The following is a 25,287-nucleotide window of genomic DNA, read 5'->3' on the forward strand; positions in this document are numbered from 1 at the left end:
TCAGCAATTGCTTCATTTCCTCTGGGGCACTTGATAACTTGATGAGCATTTAAAAGTAAATCAGAGAAACAGAATGAAAGAAGGTATATGGAAAGGAAGACATTGAGAAACGGAGGATAGCAAGAATAGAAAGCACCGCGTGTGAGAGGGCCCACGTGTCTGAATAGCAGAGAAGAAAGAGATCTAGAAAGGGATCTAGAATTGTGCCTTTTCGGGGGGCGATATTTAGTTTGGGCTTTACCAAAGGGGGGATTCCATTAAAATTATACACTGTTATGAAGACGCAAGTCCATTTAGTAGAACATAACTTGCTTTTTTGTTTCACCTCCTCACCGCCCCCACAAAAAAGTAATAATAACAATAACAGCAACAAACGACGCAAGTTTGATGACACTATAAAGTGATGACACCGAGTTCAGACGGAAGCGATTAGTGATATATCAAAGGACAAGTCCACTTTCATAAGGATTAAGAGAATGCAGCAATATTAGTAGAACACATCAGTGAACGTTTGAGGAAAATAATCCGTTCAAATTTATGCATTTTGTAAGTATCTGCGCAGTCACTGCTGGATGAGAAGACTACTACAGTGTATGATGTCACATGCGTTCAAAGATATAACGAAAATAAAAAGAGGATTTCACAAAACTTTACTTTTTGAATAAAGCGCACATTTTTCGACTTGTTACTGACATGTTAAGGGTAATATCATTCCCCCTGCCTTCTGAAAGAGAGAAGTCGAGTGTTCTTTCGTTATGCGAGAAAAATGTAAATCATGTTGAATTTTCTTTATTCTTTCTTTATATCGTTGTACACATGTGACAACACAGGCTATAGTAGTCTTCTCATCCAGTCGTGACTGAGCAGAAACTTCAAAAAATCCTAACTTTTGAACGGATTGTCCCATTTTCCTCAAACTCTCACTGATGTGTTCTACTAGTATTGCTGCATTCACTAAACCCACATGTCTATGAAGGTGAACTTGTCCTTTAAAGAGTTGTGTGAAAGGTTAGTTCGATATCAAAAATAAGTGTATTAGAAATGAACCGTCGAAATGATTTTTTTTCCTCCTTTTTTTCTTTCTTTTTTTTTTCTCGGACTCACATCCTTGGCGGAAGTGAGGGGGCAGTGTCGGTCCAGTATGAAAAGAATAATTATATAAAAACAGATAACTCATGCCTTGTCTCCTTTTGTGACAGATTCGGAGAACGCCTCCGACTTCGGCGTTGATCAGTTTGACGGCCTGGACAACGGGCTCGACGCACTCGACAACAACGCAGACGTTTTCAGGGACATAATACAGCGGCTGATGAAAGACGCCGACGCCCAGGCAGCTAGCAGAGCGTCTTCACACCGGATACTCGCCGCTATCAGCGGCAATGGACTCTTGTCGGTCCAACCGGCAGTGAGCCGCCAGTACGACGCGTATCTCGCTGACCAACTCCACGAGGAGCCGACGACGCTAGATTTCAAGAGGGGGCGCTGCAGAAATCGACAATGCCGGAATTTGGAAGGGAAAAACCCGAACGCAAATTTCCGCCCGCTACCGTTCGGCAAACGCTCGAGATTCTCCCCTGCAAAAGTGGCGGCCAGAGCTAGCGAGTTCTCCAACAAGAGAGGGCGTGTGAAGAGCAAGATACTCACACGGTTTCCCGCCCGAAATGACTTCTTACCATTCGGCAGACGATAAAGTATTGAATTATTTTAAAATCCCCCATGGACGTTAAAGGAAAATAGAAATAATCACGCTACGCCTAGAATTTTTTCTGCATACGTTCCAAAAAACAAATGCCTTAATGACTACTTCATTTCGTAGTATTTCTATACACATTTCACAAGTAGTTATTAAGTTGCAGGCATGCTTTCTTTTCCTTCAGTCTAAATTCAACCCGCCAAATGCACCGAGTTTACCAAAATATTATTTTCTTTTATTACTAGCTTAGAAACCGACGCTGCCATGGCGAATATGAATCGGCACCATCACATTCGAAACTCTGTTTTCCGCTACCCCGTCCTTCTTTTTATGTTTCTTAATTTCTGTATTTGTGAATTATACATAGTGGCATCAACCATAAGTAAGACTTGCCATTTTTTTTTTTCAGTGAATTATACAATTTTAAGAATCACAACAAAATGTTTGCTTTAATGTCCGACGAAATTGATGAAATTGTTGTGAGAAAATAATGCGAACAATTTGTAGCGACATTTACCTATACACAGATTTTGTCGTTCCGTGTACGAGAAACGCGGCATTGAAATGAAATATCAAATTTCATGATAGTTTTTATTAGTCCTAGTATTTGCTGATAACGCCTGTATTATTTTTACAAACATTTAAAGTGTTAGCACTCATATGCAGAGATTGCAAAATGATACATAAAAACTAAATGAAATCAGCAAGACTTTATTGAAGACTATAGCGAATTCTTTGGAAAGTAAAAGACCTGGTGAATCATCATTAATGCGGTTGTTCTGAACTTTGTTGATGTTAAAAGGACTATTTTCAAGTTTATCAAAATATAATTTGATAATGAATCTCAAATACACCCGTTTGGAAAATTGAAATGGTGCAAAAATGATGTTCAATTCAATTGTATAACGTCGCTAATTTTTTTACAGTGAGCTATTCCTTCAGCAACAACAGTACGGATAGCAAACCAAAGAATTACAAGGAGAATCAAAGAAGTGGCTTAAACTTCACACTACCCAACTTGCTTTGATCAAACCAAGATGACTTCAGTCTTCTGAAATAGTGCTTAGAGCAACTTAAAATGACAGAAGCAAAAACAAATGAAAATATTCAGTGTATCCTTTAACAATTATTGAAAGAAATGCATTATCATAATTTCATTCTGATCAGGAACAATCTACTGTATAATAGAGGTTTACTCTTTTCAGACATTGCATGCTTGGGCATTTGAACCTTAGCAACATGGTGCAATCAATTGTAATTTTCTTTAACCTATGATCCCCTATTTGCGATCTGCATATTATAAATAATCTGCACGTGTATGTCATCGCTAAAATCGAGAAAAACAAAACATAATATTGCAGATCTTGCTAAGTCTCCTTTGTTGAAGATTACTTTTCATTGATTGAAGACTAAGAGAAGGTACAGGGCTTTCAAATGTAGATACTCTAGCCCAAAACGATGACCTTTATTTTCCTAAATTATGAAAGGTTTAGGAAGCTACGTGCATTTCATTTACAGAGTAGTTATCTGCATATTTCAAAAGACCTGAGCAAGTGTAGTAAAAAACAAGTAGATGCTTTCAACAGCGTAGCCCAGGTACCTTGATAGTTTAGTCATGGCCGCAAAAAAAAAAAAAAAATGCATATTTCCGAAGTCTACATACAGTTAGATTGATGAAGGAATGATGGTATTTTTGTAGCAATGTTTTCGCTCCAGTTTTTAGACTAAGATGTATATTTGAAGAAATCTAGTCTTTAACGTGATATGTGCGTGATGCAGATATTTCAAGATATTTCATCATGTTGAAATACAATTCTGATTTTTTTAAGTATATTTTTGTTCCTGAATCAGTCATTTTAAAATGATGTCATGCATTGGACTTTGATCTCCGTACCCAACTCTTATTGGTTTAATTCTAGCCGTTGTTATTCAGGGAAGTTAACTCTTTCCATTTCAGTCAGGCAAATGTGCACAAATTTCACACACACACCTAGATATAAGAAATCAAGTTGGCGCACAGGAGGTTAACAGATCTCAAATGGTTAGAAGTGGAAGGCGTTGTTCGTATACAGGGATTTAACTTTCTTCTTCTTCTTCTTCTTCTTCTTTTTTTGTTTAAAGACACACAAACGACAAAAAGTGATTTTCACTTAGACAAAATAAATTCATTTTGGCATATTGTGTGCAGGTGATCCGATGGCTTTCATCATGACTTTTGTTTAACTAATATTATGACAATGTTAATTGTTCTCGTACAAATTCTCTTAATCAATTAAGAGTCAAATGAACGGAGGTATCTTCAAACTGTGCTGTGCTTTCTCTCGGTAAATTCTACATTAACTACAAACTTGTCCATAAACATTTGAAGTTGAAATCAAAGACTAGAATTATATGGTTATATGAGTAACAATGCAAAGATCTGAAATGTTTGCAAAGGAGAGAAATTACAATAAAATCGACTTAATTTTTGGATCTCTCCACCGTGCGTTCATGTGGCAATTCCAAAGCAACTTTGGAAAATCTAGCAAAGTTTATGCAAAACCAGCCAATGAGATTATCGACTGCGATATATCTATACGCTTTGATGTTGTGATATTTTGGTGATCAATCCTGCCAAACAGGGTGTGTATTTTCGATGAATTAAAAGAAAAACAAGGAGTTGTAACAAAATAAGCATTTCACAAATCCTTCACTTCATAGAGTTGTATGAAACAAAGGTTGACGGGGGATATGATGTTTACCGTGCAAATGATGTTTAGTAAGTATTGCTAACATACGGTGACGAATTCGTGTGTAAATTATTACTGCACTTTTTTTTCTTTCTCATTTTTTGATTTTCTGAATAATCAGTAAGCGTCCAGGAATTGTAACTATCTTATGAATATTAAATATGGATGAAAAGAAAAATACGTTCACATGAAGATATTATGTTTAGCGGATTCTCTTTCACTTTGCAGTCTAATGAAGTCACTTGATTTGTGTGGTTGTTTGTTTGTTTGTTTTACACCTTTATGTATTTATACATAGGGATCTATATCTATTTTTTTTATTTACTCATCCATTTATTTATTTATTTATTTATTTGTTTATTTATTTATTTATTTATTTATTTATTTATTTATTTCAGGCATTTGATATTCCCTTAATGTGATGGGGAGCATTATGAATATATTTGTGATCCACATCAATTTATGCTCATGAACGCAAAGAAACGCACACTTAAATGATTAAATGCAAAGTCACATGTATCCGTGTTTATCAGATTAAGTCTAATTCAAAAGTGCATAAAATCAAATAATTGAAATATGCGTGATTATTACAATGATATCTTCATACATATTTCTTGTATGTAACGAGTGCAATGTCATTGACAAATTTTTATTTTCCATATGAATTCGATGATGACCTCTCGTAAAAAAAAAGAAAAAAAAAGAAGTGATAATGACGTTCATCTGTTTTGGTTCATTCAAACACTTCACATATGTGACCGTGCATCACAAAACAAACAAAAAGTCGCACCCATTGATTTTCTGTGAGGACTCAAAAATGGTGAAACGAGTCAACCAAGTCAATTGTTGGTTTCGCATATTTTATTAAAGAGTAATATATTCTACTTCTACACTATTCGCAAGTTTGGGATAATAAAATGAATGGAAAAGTGGGCTTTGCGCAGTTTTCTACAATCTGTTTTTAGTAGCGTAGTGTGATCAGATATGTCTCAGAGGCCCTTTTCTTTTTCTTTTTCTTTTAATCTGTTGCACACTCTTCACTTTCAAGTCTAATAACTTTTGAAATAATAATGCACTGCTTTGAAAGTTGGAATTTACAATGGACAACATGTGTTAATACAGCTTGCTCAATTTCAGCTTAATCTAATAATTCCTTCATTGTTGTTGCTACGATAGTTAACATCCCGTTTTTGTCCCATTCATCCGCAGCTAGTACGGCTTGATAAAGATTAAGCGCTTTAATAGACCCTGTACTTCAGAGCCCCTTTTCTCAGTTCACAGTTTTCCAGAGTATGTGCTTTCTTTCAGATATTTAGATAGGATAGAAGAGTCCATTTTTATTGAGTTATACATCATTTTAAGGTCTGTTCTTTCAGAATCTGCCTTAAACTAAAAATACATGGCTGGCGACTTTTTGTTGGTTTTGTGGTGCAATGTCACATATATACACATAAATGTGCATACATTATGTATATGATGAGTGTGTGCGTGTGTGTGTGCGTGTGTGTGTGAGTGAGTCGTTAGCCCTATACATAAATATGCTTTGTGACACATTATTGTAGCAGAGGTCACTTTTAAACCCCCCACAATTCTGTCTGTCATATATAAGAAGATTAATTGTTAATCCAACTAAATGGACTATTCCATTTAATCCTACTACTGTCAATAGGAGAAGGGTTCGGGTTTACCTGACACTTCTTCTTTTTCGCCTTTGAATATAAATTTAATGTGTAAAGGGGTCATAGTTATACCTAAAATTTGGGAAGGAATTCCGAAAGTGTTACATCTAAATTAGGTGATCTGTAAGCTCCGTATAAAGTTTAAAATACGCACATTCTTTTTTAGAACAAAAAGTGCTCAGACATGCAAGGTTTTAGTCCACACACACACACACACACACACACATAGATACTCTGCTTCCTCAATAATATGTATGTCTGTATATCGCTCATTGCATACTGTCCAATATACAATAGGCTTCCTTTGCGCGTTGGCAAAGAACAAACCTATTTCCCTCATTTACATTAATATTCTGCATTCAACCAAACCATATAACATGACCTTCTTTAAATCTTCACGCACTGCGGCTTTACGAATCAAACAGAAGTATAGTTTATTTCATGAACAGTAGGCATTTTACATCATTGTCTGAATATTACTAAGTACATTCCGACCTACCGCAATAGGTCAGACAACGGACCCTTATTCAAAACAAGAAAACTGAAACTTGCAGCTACACATGAAAGTCTGGGCAATAAAGTGATGTTTGTATTTTGCCTGAATCAGTTGAATACTCTCATACATTTAGATACATTTTATCCTTATATATTTCTCGACTATAAACGAGCTAAGAGAAAACCCCCATAAATTTAGTATAGTTTGTAACGTGATTTACTAGCTAGTGCATTTTTAGGTAGACATTGACGATGCTAAGTATGAACGCAGCCTTTCTATATTTTTTTAGCATTTTTTTTGGTCGTCTATCATGAGAACGTGATGTGCTCTTGCGAAGTTACATTACGAAGTGGACGCAGATTTGCGGTTCAATTCACTATCAGAACTGAGACTGCTGTATTCCAAAATTTGCACTTTTACTTGATGATCATTTTGTGACAAAAGCTTGTAGCTCAAAGCGTAGTACGGCGGATTCGGAAAAGAAAGTGCACATGATCTTCTTTGTGGACAATTGATATTTTGAGATATCGTTACATCGATGTGCTGCCTCACGTAATTTGTAACTGTAAGTAGCCCCCTCCCCCCTAAAAAAAATAGAGAAAGAAATAGAACATTTAATTGAGATAAGATTACAATACACAACTCGCTTTTGTAGTTAATTACAGTAAAAAAGAATGTAAATATCCGTCGATTACAAAATAATAATCAAATATTCAGCATCTCAGGTTAACAGATGCATAGAAACAAAAGCAAAACAATGATCTAAACCTGAGGCAATATTTTAGTCAGATACATTTGTGCAATTAATCGTTTCTTGATTGCAAATATAATAGGCTTGATCGAATTACATTTATTAAAAAAAATACCCCATGATAATGGAAAGTTTGTAAAAACTACCATGATCCATTCGAATAAACGCATATCAAAGATTAATTTTGTATTCTGTGTAAGCCATTCCGCAATCACTATTCTTAAAATCTTCCCATTTTTTTTTTCTCGTCATGCTATCTTTCCTCTGAACAAAGTGAAGCATTGGCACTTCGGGCTCCATACTACCCTTGGACTCAATTCGTTGGAAAGTTGAAATCTGAAAAACGGTGGTTTCACTTTCTGGTGCATATTTACAGACGAAATTTGCTTTATCGTTGCTTTTTCTTTATCCAGAGACAGCGTTACTGGCCTGAAATAAAGGGAAAAAAGACAAATTGAAAAAGAAAAGAATGCGATAACCAATTTTACAATAACAAGAATATGTTATAGAGACATATTGAAGAGACAGAGAGTGATTCAGTGAGTCATATGTACACAGACATTATTTACATTATGAAAAATGTACTTGACGCCGTAAACGAAAGCTTCGAAGATCTTTAAGGAAAATGTACACCAAATGAAACATTGAACGTTTTCAACGTATAACGTATAACGGGGGACTTTTTACCGTCATAATTGCATTACAGTCATGACAACAATGTGCCTAATGGCCCGAATTCACGAAGGTGGTACAAATGAAATCATGGTTTAGACCATGGACAAAAACCATGGAGCGCCAAGTGTCGCATGGAATATTCCGTTACGAAATCAGTCATTTCGTCGGTGAAATGATTACTTTGTAACGAAATTACAACATTTTGTAACTAAATAAACATTTTGTCCACGAAACGGTCATTTTGTCGACGAAATGATTTGTCCATGGTTTAAACCATGGTTTCTTTTGTACCACTTTCGTGAATTCGGGCCAATACGTGTAAACCTTTCAGCTTAATATAATGAATTTCATTGTATTTTCTAAGGAGTCTGTTTTTGCTCCATTCGTTGCACAGAACACATCCCGATAAGATTAAGCACTTGAATATATTATACCCTGAACCTCAAAGCCTCTTTTTTCAATAAACAGTTTTCTCGGAGTTCTATCATCATTTCTAGTTAGGTTTAAAAAGTCAATTTGCAGTTTGTCATGCATCAGTTTAAAGCTTAGAGTCCGCTTTTTTTCAGAATTTGCCATTGACGCTATAAGCGGACAGGAGATTTTCAGTGATTTTGTGATGCAGGGTCATGTTTGAAGATTTGGTATTTAGCATTGATAATACACCTGTTTCTTTGACGTATTCGATGATGTTCCGGACGACATCATCGACATCGGCATCGACCATATCATCTACAGGTACATCTTGCACGTCATCCACTTCTTGAAACGTTTCCACATCTGCACCATAAGCGAAACAAATCAAATTTATTGCAGGTAGATTATGTGATTTCTTTTTTTCAAGAACCTTCATTCATTGAAATTGTCATAATTCTTTTTATTAAATATATGTATATAACAATATTCAATGAAGAGTTTCATACAATTGAAACATGCAGCTCTCTGCAACAAGGTCCATCTGGCAAATGCTGACCCTTTTTTGAACGAAGCGGAAGTTTAATTTCTTCAAAGTTATTGTTCTTTGATTACAACGAAATATACATGTGGCCTGTCAATGACACTGGCATTCATAACGAACCTATCATCACCAGTTACAAAGAGTTAAAAGATATGGTGCCTCGAAAATGCAAAGGCAGGAAATGTGTAAGCATTACTGCCGATCTTTCATTCATAAGCACGGCAAAAAACGTTGCAAATAAATTCAAGGATCAGAGATTAAAGAATTCATCAGAGCATAAATTGAAAAACTGCAATATTAATGTTGTCCCTATAACCATGAATTGGAAGAGAACCATTTGTTACTACTTTAATGATCATATGATTCTTTTCATTTTTCGTAACGAGCCTGGAGTGAAGTTTTTTTCGGTAGTGTGGATAGAGGCTGTCATGATGGAAGACTTTTGATAAATTAAACACTCGCAATAGAACCACTCCAACATGGTGTTCTTCATTCTTGGAGCAAAGAATAGAGGCGTACGATGTCCTCATTGTGGAGCTCCTATTACGAGGGCAGTCCATTAAACAATAACCTTCACTCCACCAGTGACTATAGCTTGCCAATGAGGACACAATTTCCCATCTTCTCTATTTATTTTTCTCTACCTTCCCTCCTTTCCGAGATGTTCCGAGGGAAAACGAGTCTATGAATGATTAACGAGGTCTCAGTATGGTGTTACTTGCCTTCGGGGCTCAGAGCAAAATCCCAAGCCCTCTTCGCCGGGTTCTCTGTGGATGAAGAAAAAAAAAAGACGACCTCGTAAAAGGATCATTGGGTGGAGATTAATTTTGTCAGACAGCGCACGGAGTTGATGTGCGTGCTCTGCCAAACTGACATGCGGGTTGAGATGGGACCCAAAAGCGAATTATCCTGCGTGTTATCATGTCATCACTTATTTACCTATTTCATTAAATTTGATAGACGAAAACTCACAGATCAGCACCGTTACAGTTGAACGGTTAATTCCATTCATAGAAATGAACATAGGAAATAAAATATGTGATTTCAAGAAGGCCTCATCCTGGTCTACATGATTTTATAAGACACACACACACACACACACACCCACACACAATATATATATATATATATATATATATATATATATATATATATTCATACGAAGAGATTTCGAAAATATTGAATAAATAAGAACGAAAGGTGAATGCAATCATAAAATGACGAGATAATTTCAAATAACATTACGATTGTAATTCATGGTCACAAATCTACACGTAAGAAGTAAGGGTAGGAAATGGATCGCTCCTACTAAGTGAGTAAATAACAAACATATCTTTCGAAGTAGAAATGCAAGGCAGCAATGAAAATATCGCATAGGATAGTTCAAATATTGTTAAAAAAAACCCCTCTCTGTTGCGCTAATTAAAACCAACTTTATACCCATTTTTGTTTTAATCAATTGATTTGATTTGTTACCGAGCATCACAAAACACTCAAAATACTGGGAAAGTGTTCAATCTAGTCAATGAAAAGTTGAGTTTCATATATCTTGTCATATTTTACCTGGAAATAATTTGTTTGCTTGTAGATTCACGGCATAGACATTTGTCGACTCTCAGACACTCAGTTGGTCCATGTGAGAAGCACACACACACACACACACACGCACACACAAACCAATCTTAGAAGATTTTTTGTTTTTGTTATAAAACAGTACCAACCTGCAGCTTTCAGACGCTTTTCCGCATTTTAAAACTTCACAACATTTCACAAACTCACTTATGACTTAATATTAACAACAACAACAACAACAATAATAACAATAATAATGATAATAATAATAACTATACTCACCAGCTGCTCTAGAAAGAGGACTTTGACGAGGACCCCAATTTCTTTTTAGATAGGTATCGAGTGGCGGTGCTGGAAGAAATTAAATATAAATCAAAATATCTTAGGCGAAGCTTTTCACAAGAACGTTGAAAACGTAACTAGAGAGCGTTTTTTGTACTTCTGTGCGCGAATGTTTTTGACGGGGGCTTTCCTATACGCATAGAATATTGAATACATCTATTTCCCCTTCGATTTTTTTTTTTTTGTGGAAAAACATTTACTAGTATCTTTTCTATCTCATCTTAGATAACAAAATGATGATGAAGTCACTCCAAAGGGTTTTTATTTGTTTTATTTGCGCGCGCGCGCGCGCGTGTGTGTTGTGGCTTGATAAGATAGACTGCTGATTATCAAACGTTAGCATGAAATTCATTAGAACAAGATACTTCGTAAAGCAAAATATTCAAATTCAACTGTAATGGATGATGATAAAGAAAGTTAACTTCTCGGAATTAACTTTTTAAAAGTTCAGCCTTATCTAGATAAATAAGATAATGCTTGTAATGTTGGTTTATTTGAGAGAGGGAGATATAACAACATTTAATGACATCTGTTAATACGGGATAATCATATTAATCTGCATAATTGGGACTGACACATTCACGAAGAAAAACCCATACGAAATCATGAATGGTTATCAATGCAGGGGCGAGGTACATAAATGTAAAAAAGAATGCAAAAAAAAAAAAATTGAAACTTAAAGAGAAAAGGTTCAATAAACTTAAGGCATTTCCTTTTCTAAGGTTGAGGCTTTGACAGAAGGCTGAGGATTGATCTTTACTAATTAACAACCTATTGTAAATTGATCTTTCTGATCCATTGGTGATGGCCTTGGGGATCTTAGGCGTGTTTTCCTTTTGTATTTCAAACAACATGTTGTAGTTTCATTTTTTTCCATTTTAAAACAACGTGTAGTATAGTTTTATTTTTTGTTTTTGTTTTACTAATTTGATCTCATGTCAGTTGACATTGCAGTTTCATTAATTCATTTTTGTTCTCGTATGTTTTGTTCTGAGGGTCCCATACATTACAAGCTTTGCTTTTCAGTGGGACCCTCCATTTTCACGCCAATCCTCATCTAATTTGCACTATGCATTTGCATATATCAAAAAGAATAGAATTATGTTTTCTTCAATTTGTTACTCATTATAACATAATTATTCTGTTAATTTATTCTTTTTTGCAATTATTATTACAAATAAAATGTTCTTCTTATACTTTGTATATCATTTGCTCTGTTTATTTGATAGAGATGAAAATAAATTGGAAATTTGAACTTTGAACATGGTTTTAAGCAGGTCAACAGAACACGAAACAAATGACGTGAATATGCTAGTTTTGATTATGTGTAATCTTGAATGAATGATTGTAAATTAAAGTGCACCATATCATAGTTTCCAACGTTTCTATCGTATGTGCATCTCACTTGTCAATATTGTACATTACGAGTAACAACAATTTTGATAATCAAGAACATTGTGAATACGGGAAAATGTATACTTACACATCCTACCTACTCTTGGACGAGAATTCCACACTCTGGTGTCCCTGACATATGGACCGTCTAAACGAAGAGAAGAAGGGGGGGGGGGGTTATGATTATCGTCTAACCCTATTGCTTTCCGAACAATATTATATTATATGTGATCGTGCACCATAAAGATAAAAAAGTCTCATCACTATTTGTAGTGAAGACTCAAATAAGGTGAAATTTGTCAAATGAGTATTTTCCGAAAGAACACCGTCTTTTACGTATTTCTAGATCTTCAGATTATAAAACGAATGGAGATTTGTGTGCTTTGCAGATTCTCTAGATTAGGTTTTGCTTGTTCATAGTATGATGAGGTACATGTATATCTTAAAGCCACTTTTTATTTCCTGAAAACTCTTTACATGCTCTCCACTTCAACCCTACACTTGATATCCTCCATGTTCAATGGACACTTGTTCTTTAAGTCATTTACGCAGGTTTAGAAAGTCCGTTTGTACGGAGATATACAAAATTTAAGCCTTGAGTTTGCTCTGTGAGAATTATGTCCATAACATTTAACTGAAAAATCCACGTCAGGTGACCTTTTTGGTGGTTTTGTGATGAAGGGTCACATTTACTTCTTACTTTACACAGTGTATGCGATATATTTTCCCATTGGATCGATGGGAGAGGCGTGATTATCAATAAAATGTGTTTGTTTGTTTTTTATAGTAAACGCTACTAGCCTACATGTGCTGAAGCAAAATGATTAACGAGCAAAGATTGTTGTTATTATTTACTTAAAACAAATTAAACCCTAGCTTTCACAGTATGAACGCAATCTCTTGCACAATACTGATCAGTCAAGTATGCATTAATACGAACTATCTTATTGTAATATTACTGTGCTTCTTCACATTCAGACCCATCTCCCTGGTGAGGTTAAGATGAAAACACGTTACCATAAATGGGTTTTTTTAATACATGATATTATCTACTTACAATGATGCCTTGCCATGCCCAGCCACCCGGCGCTTTGCTAAAAATAAGTAAATGATACAAGCAATGATCCATGCATAAGAAAGATACAAATATGTTGAGAAAGAAAAAGGAATACAGAATTTTAATTACGTACATATGCATAATTATACATTCTATGAAGAAAGAGTTAATTCTTTTCTTTTCAATTTGAAAACTTGCGATTAAACCTGCTAAAAAACAAAAAAAACAAAACAAATAAGATAATGGCATTTAGATGATATTGAATGGCTACACCGGGAACTGATGATGGACTTATCAGCTTATTGTAAAAGGCTTGCGACTCTTGCTTAAGCCGTTTCGAGATTAAACTTAATCAAATTACACAACATAGTAGCATACGCACATAATACAGCAAGTGTAATCACACTTTATATTTTCAATATCTATTCCTTTCTATGCGAGTTCAGGTAAAGACAAAACAGAAAACAAAATTTAACTGATCATATTTATCGACTGGTTGCTGTAGGGAGCTAATTTGAACGCTAGATACGCTTTGATTGTTGTTGTTTGTGCGGTCTTGTGAACATCATCATCGATGGCTGCAGCCCAGGAAATGAAATTCAAAGGCAATGTTTTATTAAGGTTTTATGCATTAGCTACAGCAAGAGAAAATACAGTATGGCGTGCATCCTCGTGACAGCAGTATATCGAAACCATTTTGGGATCCTTTAGAAGTTGCACAACAGATCACGTTTCGGGGTGACGCGCAGCTTATAAAACATGCATCTGACCTGTAAAGAAACAAGCCAATCGTACTGAGTAAGAAATTTGCTCAAACATTTCCTGAATTATCAGGTCCAGTTGCAAAGCAGATCAGACAATGATGAGATGGGGTGTAAAAAAAAGAAACAAAAAACTCTGCATTTCTGTCGTCCCTGGGATCGAAAATGAAAGGAAACAGGAGCCACAGACAAGGACAAAGAGGCTAGGACTTTGATAGAGATCGAATTCCAGTCTTCCTGCACATTAATCATTGAAAGTAAGTAGCCTTCTCGTTTACTCTGAGCCGGCGAGTTGGACACATTGAGTGGGTGACACGACACAAAAGAATAACGTCTGATGAATTTTCCATAGGATATGCCCCGATTGAGCTTGTTCTGAGGTTTGCTTGGTTGTTTCCTTTCTCCTCTCTCCCCTTTGTAACTACTTCAGAGGCGATGTTTCCAAATAAATGTGTTTTGAAATAATTATCGCCATTGAAGTTTGTACAAGTGTAGATTATGTTTATATTCCCGGATTGCCACATGCAATTGTGATACAGCGGGACGGAAATCAAAATCATTAGTGCAGCATTCAAAAATTAACGTTCTTATTTTTATTAACGTTCATTAACGTTCTGTATGTATCTGTCATACTTGCATGACAAAATATTGCAGTCACTATGAAATGAAATGATGTAATGGTGTTGTGAAATTACTCCAGCCCACACACAATCACAAAGCAAAGATGGTAATAATATGCTCATACACGCTTATTTTTGTATGGACAAAAGTGAAACTGGGTGGACACCGCAAAGCTAGCGAAGAATGGGTTTCTTTCAACAGGTTGGAAGATCATATCTTATGACCTTTTGCCTTTAAACTAATATGACCCTGTGCATCACAAAACCAATAAAACGTTGCCATACAAAGATTCTTAGCTAAGGGTAGATTCTGAAAAAGCAGACTCTAAATTACATGATCTATCATAACTCAAGACAAATGCCTTTTTAAATGTGAAAAATGGAAAGAAAATACACTATCTGGAAGAGTTTTGATGAGAAAATGGTTTCAAAGTTTATCGTGTAGTCAAATGCTGTTCTCTTTGAAATAGACGGAAGGACAATGAACAGAGTATCAAGTTACCTGACATTTCGATTCATTATTAAAACCAAATTTCAATGCTGTTTCATCATCCTTTCAAAATGTATTTGAGTTGAAAGCGAAAAGTTTGTAAAGGGTTTTTATGAAATGAAATGGGGACTCTCAGACGAACCTTATCACACTATTTTACTAAAAGAATCTGCTTTTTCTTTAAATACTTCAACAAAAATCCACAATTATAGAATTCGTTTTATGATTCCAAAATATAACAATTATGTAGACAAACAGCTCACATTTTGGAATATATATATATATATATATATATGTATATAAGATATTTATATATACAGTATATCTATATGTAAAAAACATTGATGTAGTGGACCCATTTCATTCATTTTGAGTTCTTGCGTAAAATCGGCTGATTCGACTTGTTGGTTTTGTGATGCATGGTCACTGATATTATAGGAAGGCTTACCGTTTGCTTTTTGACTTGCCGTACGTCGTCTGCAAAAGCGGCCGCAAGGGCCACTGCAAGTAGCGTGATTGCTACCGCCTTCACGTTGACAATCTGCTGCATTTTGATTCTGTAAATAAATAAAGACGAGACCAGCATTATCTCCAGGATTGACACTAATCATCAATCGATAATTCCCTTACCTATCCTGAAAACAGTCAACCACCAGCGTAGGATATAGCTTTTAACATGTCTCTTGCAAACTACACTTTTCAGGTCAGTGCAAATTACTCTGCATATCGTTCTGACCTCCCTATACCATTTTTCCCTGTAGGTCATGCAGTCATTTTCGCTATCCTTCATGCAGTGAGTTTCTACACAAGACACACAGTTTAGAAGGTATTTTAGTATAAACACATGAAGGGTTTGTTTGCAAAAACCGATAAGTCCATTTTTGAAGATTTTGAAATACGATATTTGTCATAAAGTACAAAATAATACCTTTTAAATGATATATTGGTCACTACATATAAAGGTATATTTTTGAAGTTATGGTCAAAAGAAGCAAAAATTTTCTTATTATTCTCTTTATTTTTCTTGACCTTTAATCGCAAATATCTCCATTTGGCAAATATGGACTTATCGGTTTTTGCAAACACACTCTTCACATATTTTGCTTGAGCAGTATGCATTGCAATATATATGAATTTCAATATGTTTGTGGACATAGCAGTCAATTCCGTTAAAAAAAAAAGTAAAAAAAATCGTTATTGTTCTATGAGGGATTGAGTTTGAATGCAGTTAGTCTGTTTGATAACAGAATACGTACATTGTTAATGACGTGGGAAATATAGAATTACATTAAACATTTCTTCCACTTTTATCAAATTTAACGCTTTTTGATGTTGCTTTTGTTGATTCTCCAACATGCTCACAAAATGAACAAGTCCCATTTGATGAGTTGTACATTCCCATCCCAATTATTTCAGGAACAGTATTCCCTTGTTGTTGTTTTAGTTCTTTGTTTTATGTGATTGGAATGATTCTTTTTCACTGTATTAGCTGACAAGACACCTAATCCCATTACTAAGCAGAACACTCCGCATCCCAATTGATCTGGCGTGGGAGAGAGAGAGACAGAAGTATATTGAGATAATTTCATAGAGCGAGATTTTGAGAGAGAAAAGAGAAAGAGGGAGTGAGGGAGAGAATGAGGGAGAAAGAGCGTGAGAGAAAGAAAGAAAGGAGGCGAAGGAAAAAGAGAAGAAAATTACCTAAAAGAGACGATAATTGAAAAAAAAAAAGAGCAAACGAACAAATTGCAGTACGCGAACCGCTCATGCGCACGGGTGAAGCTTTAACGATCCACTCACATTAACGACTACAATGTTTTACTCCCCTTGCTTGTTACGTGATTGTAATTCAACTGCGAGTCCCATTCCACCTGAGCCAAAACTCTTGTTAGGAGATATCCCCTATTCCATATCATGTTGGCGTGCCAATCCAAGCACAGCGTCATGATTGGATGCTCCATTTTTTATACCGTTTACCTTCTGGCTGTAAACTCATGAATAATTCAACGCTACGGCGAACACATTTGACGTGGAGTTTAATGGCAGGTACAATTTCAGGTGGGTGTTTTTTGCTTGCCTGCATGGTATCACCATTTTTATGGAAAGAGAGTATGATTATATGTTTGCCTTTAAGAAATTTCGTACTATGATTCATTAAACTGGTTTGTTTTTTCTTCTTTTGATCAAAGATGATGGAAACTTCATCATAACCTTGCCAAAACGGGGGCGGCAACAACTTGTCATTTTGCAACAACATTTGGTTAGCAGAAGCAATCACTGGAATTGTTATATTTTATGCTTACAGGGCCCTGTGGCATCAATCATAACTACGAAAATCAAACTGAGGTCTAAAAATAGTCGATTCTGATTGGCTGATGACTTATTTACGTTTGATTTTCTAACTGATATTTTATTTCATCTTTTTATACAACAGGGCCCAGAAGACAGAAAAAAAAAATGTAGCTAAAATTGGCACAACGCCTCTTGTCACACACACGCACACACACACGCACACACATACACGCACACACATACAAACAGAGAGAGACACACACACGCACATATACACACACACAAGCAAATGCACACGCACATACCCACACACAAAACACTAACGCATTAATATGCATACGTTAAAGGGCATTGGATACGAGTAACTGAAATCACAACACGATGGAGCATAGACAGAAGTGACGTCACGCGTCACACACTTTCCGCATTCAATTATGAAGCGTTTTTCGCTACTGTTGTTCTAGTCGCTTGTTTATTTCCTTAAAAAAAGAACGTTTTTTTATGCATCTGTGCATATGTGTTTTCCATGTGCAAAAAGATGCAGAAAATAAATATGGAAAATAGGATGAAAAAAAAAGTAGTTCAGGTACTAAGAAAGAAAATGAGTGTGAGTCTTAGACCAGGGTTGTCACACTTGAGTTGCACCCACATGAATTTCTAATGAATATCCGGCTGCGAATGTTTTACAACACGCTTATAGCTTTCTACAAAGTCCTATTGAGGATAGTGACATGATATGAATTGAAAGTACAAGGTGAACACATTTCATTCCATGAAGATACTTTACACTCAGTGAAAGAGTTAGAGAATATTCATAAGAACATAATCATCCGCTGAACACAAGTCATATAGACCTTTTTTTTTCCGCATAGGATGAGAGAACTTGGAGGTGTGATTACACCGCTCTGTGCACATGCTTTCGTCAGCGGTTCTTCCATTATTTATCACGTGACTTTCTCCTCAATCTGAGATGGAATACATTTCCTAGATACGTTATATCACTCTGCATTATTGCTACTTTCGAATCTGTCTTTCCAATATTTGAACACTCTGTGAATACTAAGAGCTCCTGGGAGGGCATAGAGAAGAAGAGGAAGAAAAAAAGCAAAATTTCTTAAGGGGCTTTGGTTTTAGAAAGTGTATTCTTTCAACTATAAAGGACTAGGATGAACAATTTTCTTCTTTTTTGAGGGGATTGGGCGATAGACCAAGTTGTGAGAATGCTGTATTTTATTGTTTATTGTATAAAACTGATCTAAACTATAAAGAAATCAAATCTAGCCTATTATTCAATTGTTCATCAGTCACATTCTTGTTGTTGTTGTTGTTGACAATGTGACGTCTTCAGGGCAAATATATCGTGTCAATACCTTGATTCATTTGAAAGTCATCAGAATACCAATTAGTGCTTGACGTGGTTTTAGACATTCTAACTTTTCTTGATTTTGATTTTTTTTGTGAAGGTGAATGGTCTTCAAATTAATGAATTCTTCTGTCGAATTACTAGTCGAGACAATGGTCTCTTTAGTTGACCTTTTTAATCTAAAGACTTGATAAAAAAAGATAACATGCAGATACCTTTAATACTCTGGTAGTCTGATCATATTTGTGGACGAATGATAGGCCGTTTGTCGGTTTGCTTCTTCATTTATCAAAAGGGACAATTTACCCATTCGCGTGTAGCTAATGGCCGTAGAACGGAAAGGTTTCAATTCTATATAATGGATTTTTGTGGACATTACGAGATCGTTTGTGGAGATGGATCACTTCTTGATTGGATTCAAAATGAAATAGCAAAGCAATACACGGTCATGATGTCCCTCTTTATATTGTAGTAAGTGACTCATAGAAAGTCATACAAATAAAGAGCTCACACCACGACAAGTGAAGTGATAATGTCCCTGGATATCCAGCAAGTGATTGGTAATGGATGATTTATGTTTCGGAATAACATCCGTCACTACAGAAATAGTTTTCATGTCAACAGCGGAAGAGGGGACCAAGGAAGCAAATGGCGTGGGCTTAAATCAGTTCAAGTCTGTGACCCCAATCATTCACTGTTTTTGATCTATTTTGTCATGCTCCTATATGCCAATTTAGATCCTGCGGTGTTTCTAAACAAAGGGGCGATATTATTCCCTCCCATCCCTCCAAGCCGGGTTACCCTCTGGACGTTACACCCTTGTCGTCCCTCTCCGCAGTTCTATGAAATACCGAGATTGCATCTATTAATTTTCCATCAGTGACAAATCTATAATACAGAAATTAGCAAATTTACATACATGATAAGGTTATACAGTTTTGGGGGGCAAATTGTGTGTTTCCATTATATGTTCGTCGTATGTTCCTATTTTTTTGTTGTTATCAATGTCACTGAAATTCAAAGGGTTGACTAGCGAAACATAAAGTACATTTCTTTTTAACAGAAGTAAAAAGAGGTAACACATCATGATAAAGAAGACAGCAAGATGGGAAAAATAATTTTATTCTTGCCCTCGATATAATAATTATGTGTATTCTTTTGGGATTACATCACCGTAGCTTCTAGGTCGTGAACACATTCAAAAGAGTCGCTGGCAAAAACGACAACGTTATTCTACCCCGAGAAAACTTGTAGGTGCTGCTTGGAGGGAGAGTCTTCGCAGCTTGTGTCGCTGATCAAGAAGTGTATCGAATAGAACATTTGCATATCGACATCATCTTTATTCACGACAAAGTAAGAAAAGATGCGGAAAAGACTTAAGTAGCAGAATTTCTCTACGCTGGCGATTTATGGTAGGAGTCATCGATATGATTGATATACCTCAACTCTGTCATTTTAGCGCTTCAAGCTGCAAATGTTTTGCTTTTAATTGCGGACAACCGAGAGATATAGGAGTACACTATCTGAGAGGATTGAACTATAGAAACAATGAATAATAACGAACTAGCAGTAATGCTTAAAGCTAATAGGCTTTTCATTATAACTCGCGTTACATGTGCCTGGCAATATTTGTTCCTCTCATGGATTTTGTCGGGTGTAATCGTCAAATGAAATGAGGACTGTCAGGTGAAAAACCGGTAAAGGTTAGTATAACATACAATTTGCCCATTGAACGCTATTATCATACATCTCTTTTCAGCATGATATTTTAAAGCTGATACATTAGTGTTTACTTATAATATGTCTGTTTTCATTAGTACGAGAAGCTATATAGTTAAGTGTAAAATTATCCAACAGCGATACTTTTTGTTTTCCCCGTGTCCTGTGTGAATTTCAAACGAAATTAATTTGGTGATAATTGTCTGTAGGAAGAATTAAAGGGATGGTACAGCTTTGGTTGAGATCAGTACTCAGGTCTTAGCTTTTTGTATCCTAATGAGAAACCACTTATATAAGATATTAAAGCACATACAATTCTTAGAGTAATTCAAAGGGCACTTGATAAAAATCGGTTTTGAAACGTGATCTTCATCCAAACAATATTACTATCAACCAAGACCTATAAAACATCATGGATACTCTTCATCTATTAAAGAACAGCATCGCTAATCTGACCGTGGAGATCAATGCCGTGGAAGTGTTTGAATAATCTATAGTTGTAGTCAGAAGTCATTAAAACTCGTTCAGCATGAGTTGATTTCAATGAAAAGAGTTTGATAGATCAACCGAGCCTGTAGGTCAAACGGCCTTTAAGCAGTTTTGATAAGCGACCTGTCGACATCTGACGATCACTAGGCTATTGATTGCACTGATGCGTCGTCGTGAAAACAAGCAACATCTATCACCGGAAGGGTATACTTTTTGGGTTTGCTTTCATATCAATAATGCATGTACCTGACAAACGCGAAGGGTCTGCGGGGACGTTCATCGGTCACATGTAGCCTCCGGTAGGCCCGCGGTAGACACCGGCGCACAGATGGACCCCTCTCACTCCCACGAGCATCTGCGTATACTCGTTTGAATGACTCGTTTAAGGTGTAGCTCATGAAAATCAAGGTAAGGATCCTTTGTAGCCGGTACCCCCATGAACTTACTCTTTCACCCCGCTACCCTGTTTTGTGTTCCACTTTTTCGCCTTTTATATCCTGTTCACCGAACATACCTCTATCAATGCAGCTTCTAACTTTTTTAGCGTCAACAAAATAGCAGGCATCTTTTTAATGCTACGACTCTTATGACTTGGTATTTCTGTCCTGAAAACCTCCTAGATTCCCATTCTATCTTAGTACTTCAATATGACAATTTCGTAGTAGAAACACGACGTCTTGTATTGCAGATGAACCTAGGGACTCGATAGGAAATGCAAGCTGAGAATGATCCTCGCAAGTCGTTTCCTTTTCTTTCAATGTATAATGCATGTTTCAGAGACAGCAAGGGGAAGAATGTTGATATCGCAGATCATTAAACTGTTTTAAAAATTTGAAATAAAGCAAAAAACAAAAACACCAACCCCAAAACCTCCCATTCAAGGCGAGGCACAGCCGACTTCATGTCTGCAGTTACAACAACAGTGTAACAAAAGTGAAAATAAATGCATGTGTGGAAAAATGGCTGCGAGTGCAATTTCTCTAACAAATTGGGATTTTCATCAATCATCTCCCCCCCCCATGTCATTTTCTGATTTCCCAGAGTTTATTATATCATTAATTGTACCTCGAAAAAAAAAATAGACTTATAAAATAAATTATGCTATGCTAGATTAGACTCCCTCATTTGCACTTTCTTTTTTTAGACAATGAATAAATGCAAATAAAAAAAAAAAGGCTTGCAAGCGGCTAGGGAGCTGTTTTCTCTTAAATCCAGTAGAAACATTTGGCAGATACAAAACAAATCAAGTATCAGTTATACTTTCTATATAATATTATTTTGTATCCTTTATTTATAATCAGGAGATTTTGTACCAGAAACCCGTGTCTTACCACGTTATGGGCATTAATCCGACGGTGATGTCGAATCCATGTTATTATCATTCAATAGAAATCATTATTGCTGTTATTATTATCACCATTTTCATTAATGAGGGCGTGTCCTATTCATTCTTGTTTTCAATCTTATATCAAAGACAGATTTTGTTGATATTTGACAATGTTGTGTTTGCCATCCTAAATATTTTTCTCCATATCTAAAGAAGCAGTATTTTGGTTGATGTAATGCAATAAAAATTAAACAAAAAGCGAATAAAAAGCGAAAATCGATCCTATGTTGTTCCTTCTTCATGTTATAGACAAAATACAGTTGTTTGCATTATCCTGTCGTTTGGATCTTGAGACGACTTCACAAGAATCTAGAAGGAATTGGCTTAAAAGGCTTTACTTTTCCACCAAAACATTTTTGTTATCACTATAAAGGCAGTTGTTTGCATACCACATCAACAATATTCATGTGCTATGACTGCAGTATAGTTGTAAAAGTAGGCAGCTTGAAGTTGCGATAGATTGTAAGAACTTGATATAGCATAAAAAAGAAATGACCATACAGACAAGAATGAGTGAAAATTTTTCCAACGATTTACGTCAAAATAATAGGAAAGTCGTTGGTGTTAAATTGAGCACACCTTTAAGTGTTTCAGTTTACAAGAAAATTATTCTTACCATTGAAAAAGTTATTAGTATAAGCGTACATCTTCAGTAGTTTTGTGTACCATCAACATAATGCAATGAATATGATAGAAATTTCTGTGGTTGTTTTACAAACAAAGCGAAATAAGAAATATGATCACATTACAATTATTCGAAGCTTCTCAATACGCGCGTCTCATTTGTGGAATAAGAGAACAAGAAGATGTATAGAATTAAAAGGTCGTACACAATTGTCTCTCTGACATGACATTTGAGTATAGACTTACCCTTGAATATGAATGAGTTAAAGTTTAAAACGCACGCACACACACACACACACACTCATATACACACACGCAAACTGAGACTTCGAAGACCACTATGAAATCCGTCAGTAAAGAGAGAATGCGTTTCAACTCTGTGAGAAATTCAATGTCAACATCGATTTGAAATTTGTAAATCTTTTTATCATAATCGATGTGTGGTATATTCACATCTTCGAAAGTACTGAAAAACCGGCTAGACAAAAAAAAACAAAAACACAAAAAAAGACGTTTTTGCAGCGCTCATAAAGCATATAAACATTTTGCGAATCGATTGTGGTGAAAAGATTTACAAATGTCCTCTTCTTCTCAAAAACGTAAGATAAAAACCATTGTACAAGTCTATGATCCAGTTCACTTTCTGAAGAATGTTTTAACTTTCTTAAAATGGATTGCACAAAAAAAAAAGTACATGATCGAACTACTCAAGTAATTTAATTATCACCAAATACGAATTTTGTGTCGATGTCAGACACAACCAACGTAAATGATGTGATACTTATTATTATCATTAAATGAATATGTAAAATATTCGCTTGAAATCTTGGGTTTTAAAGGGAGGATATTTTGTTCTGTTTAAACAGCAACGTTGACATGATCTAAATTTCCATGGTAGCCCTAGGTGAAGGGATAATCAAATTAATTTCATACTTGGTACATCCATTAGCATTACTTTATTTGATATTATGTCAGACTATAAACTGTCAGAATAATTGACTTTTAACGTTTCTGTATAGTATTTCCATGACTTATTCCATGTACATCATCATACGGCGGAGGAGATACAACAGCATACAATAACGTTTAGCGTAATATTCATAGTTACGAAGTAAACTTTCTTACCCAAAGTCATGGAAACCCCATCAACGCCAAATCATGCCAAATCAACAAATTATTACGACGAAGTTTTCAACTGAATCAATGTTATTAGCTCTCCTTCTTTCGTTTTTGTTTTCCATTTTCCCTTTCACCAGGCAATAAAATGTACAACTACTTGTTACAACCAGTCGGGTTACGTCAGAAATCAAATCCACCTACAAGTAGATCAAAAGACTAATTCAGAGGTGTAAAAAGATGTCAATTACAAGCAAAATGTTGTCATACCGATCGATGGCGATTATAATTACAATACATTTTATAGTATGCTCAAGCATGGGAAGAAATGATCTATTGGCACATGTTTGCACTTTTCTTTTGTAAACAGGCGATCCGTATCCAAAAGGCACACATATATAATTCAGATAGAAACAACATAAAACAGCGTCAATAATCTTACCTGAAGTGACTTGTCTTTGTCCGGGTTAGTGATGTTGAAATCTTTTCTACTGATTTGATGATGGTCTTGACACCAAGTTGTGATCCCATACAACAGATGAAGAAGCTACCACTCCCGGATACGTGCTCCCGCTTTGCGTGTAACCCCGATGTCTTCTCAATGGGCTTACGGCGGGGACCAGGCGTACCTTATACGTCCTCGAGGACTCATGTTCGTTGACGTCATGAAAGAATTGACCAATCGTCAATCAGCTTTGTTTTTTTGGTCGCTTGAGGGATAAAAAAAGAGGAGAAAGCTGACAAAGCAAACAGGAAGGGATTGAACGCAAGCTAATGACGTATCAGCACATGAGTAAATCACTAGTTATAATGGTTGTCGCAAAATATTACCTCCGCCTAGGCAGGAGGTCATGCTTTCATCGGTATTGGTTTGTTTGTTCTTCTTCTGATTAAGTCTGCCTCCTTCAATAGGCTGAAGATTATTGCAGACTGTGCTATTTACATTATAATACAGTTTATTTACAGATATTTACAAGCAAATGAAGAAAAAAAAAACTCACACAGTTGTGAATGGATTCGAATGAAACTTGCAAGGAAAGTTGACAATGACACAAGAAAAAGATGACTAAATTTCGGTAGTG

General features: G+C 35.7%; 2 protein-coding genes across 2 annotated transcripts in view; one reads left to right on the plus strand and one right to left on the minus strand.

The window, feature by feature from the left end:
- The window catches only part of LOC140236324 (uncharacterized), a 125,902-nt gene extending 124,203 nt beyond the window's left edge, over positions 1–1,699 (plus strand). Inside the window, exon 3 of the mRNA XM_072316278.1 lies at positions 1,200–1,699. Coding sequence (XP_072172379.1) covers positions 1,200–1,690 — 491 coding nt within the window. The 3' untranslated portion in view covers positions 1,691–1,699. The remainder of the gene's footprint in view (positions 1–1,199) is intronic.
- Positions 1,700–9,692: 7,993 nt separating this feature from the next.
- On the minus strand, positions 9,693–24,785 carry LOC140235902 (uncharacterized). The gene is made up of 6 exons (XM_072315893.1): positions 24,648–24,785; positions 15,664–15,772; positions 13,345–13,381; positions 12,376–12,435; positions 10,833–10,901; positions 9,693–9,745 (listed from the first exon to the last, which is right to left on the minus strand). Exons 1-6 carry the CDS (start codon positions 24,734–24,736, stop codon positions 9,693–9,695), a joined length of 417 nt encoding a protein of 138 aa, XP_072171994.1. The 5' UTR covers positions 24,737–24,785.
- Between the last annotated feature and the right edge of the window lie 502 nt (positions 24,786–25,287).

The sequence above is a fragment of the Diadema setosum genome, chromosome 12 (assembly GCF_964275005.1).
Source record: "Diadema setosum chromosome 12, eeDiaSeto1, whole genome shotgun sequence".
Taxonomy (NCBI): Eukaryota; Metazoa; Echinodermata; class Echinoidea; order Diadematoida; family Diadematidae; genus Diadema; species Diadema setosum.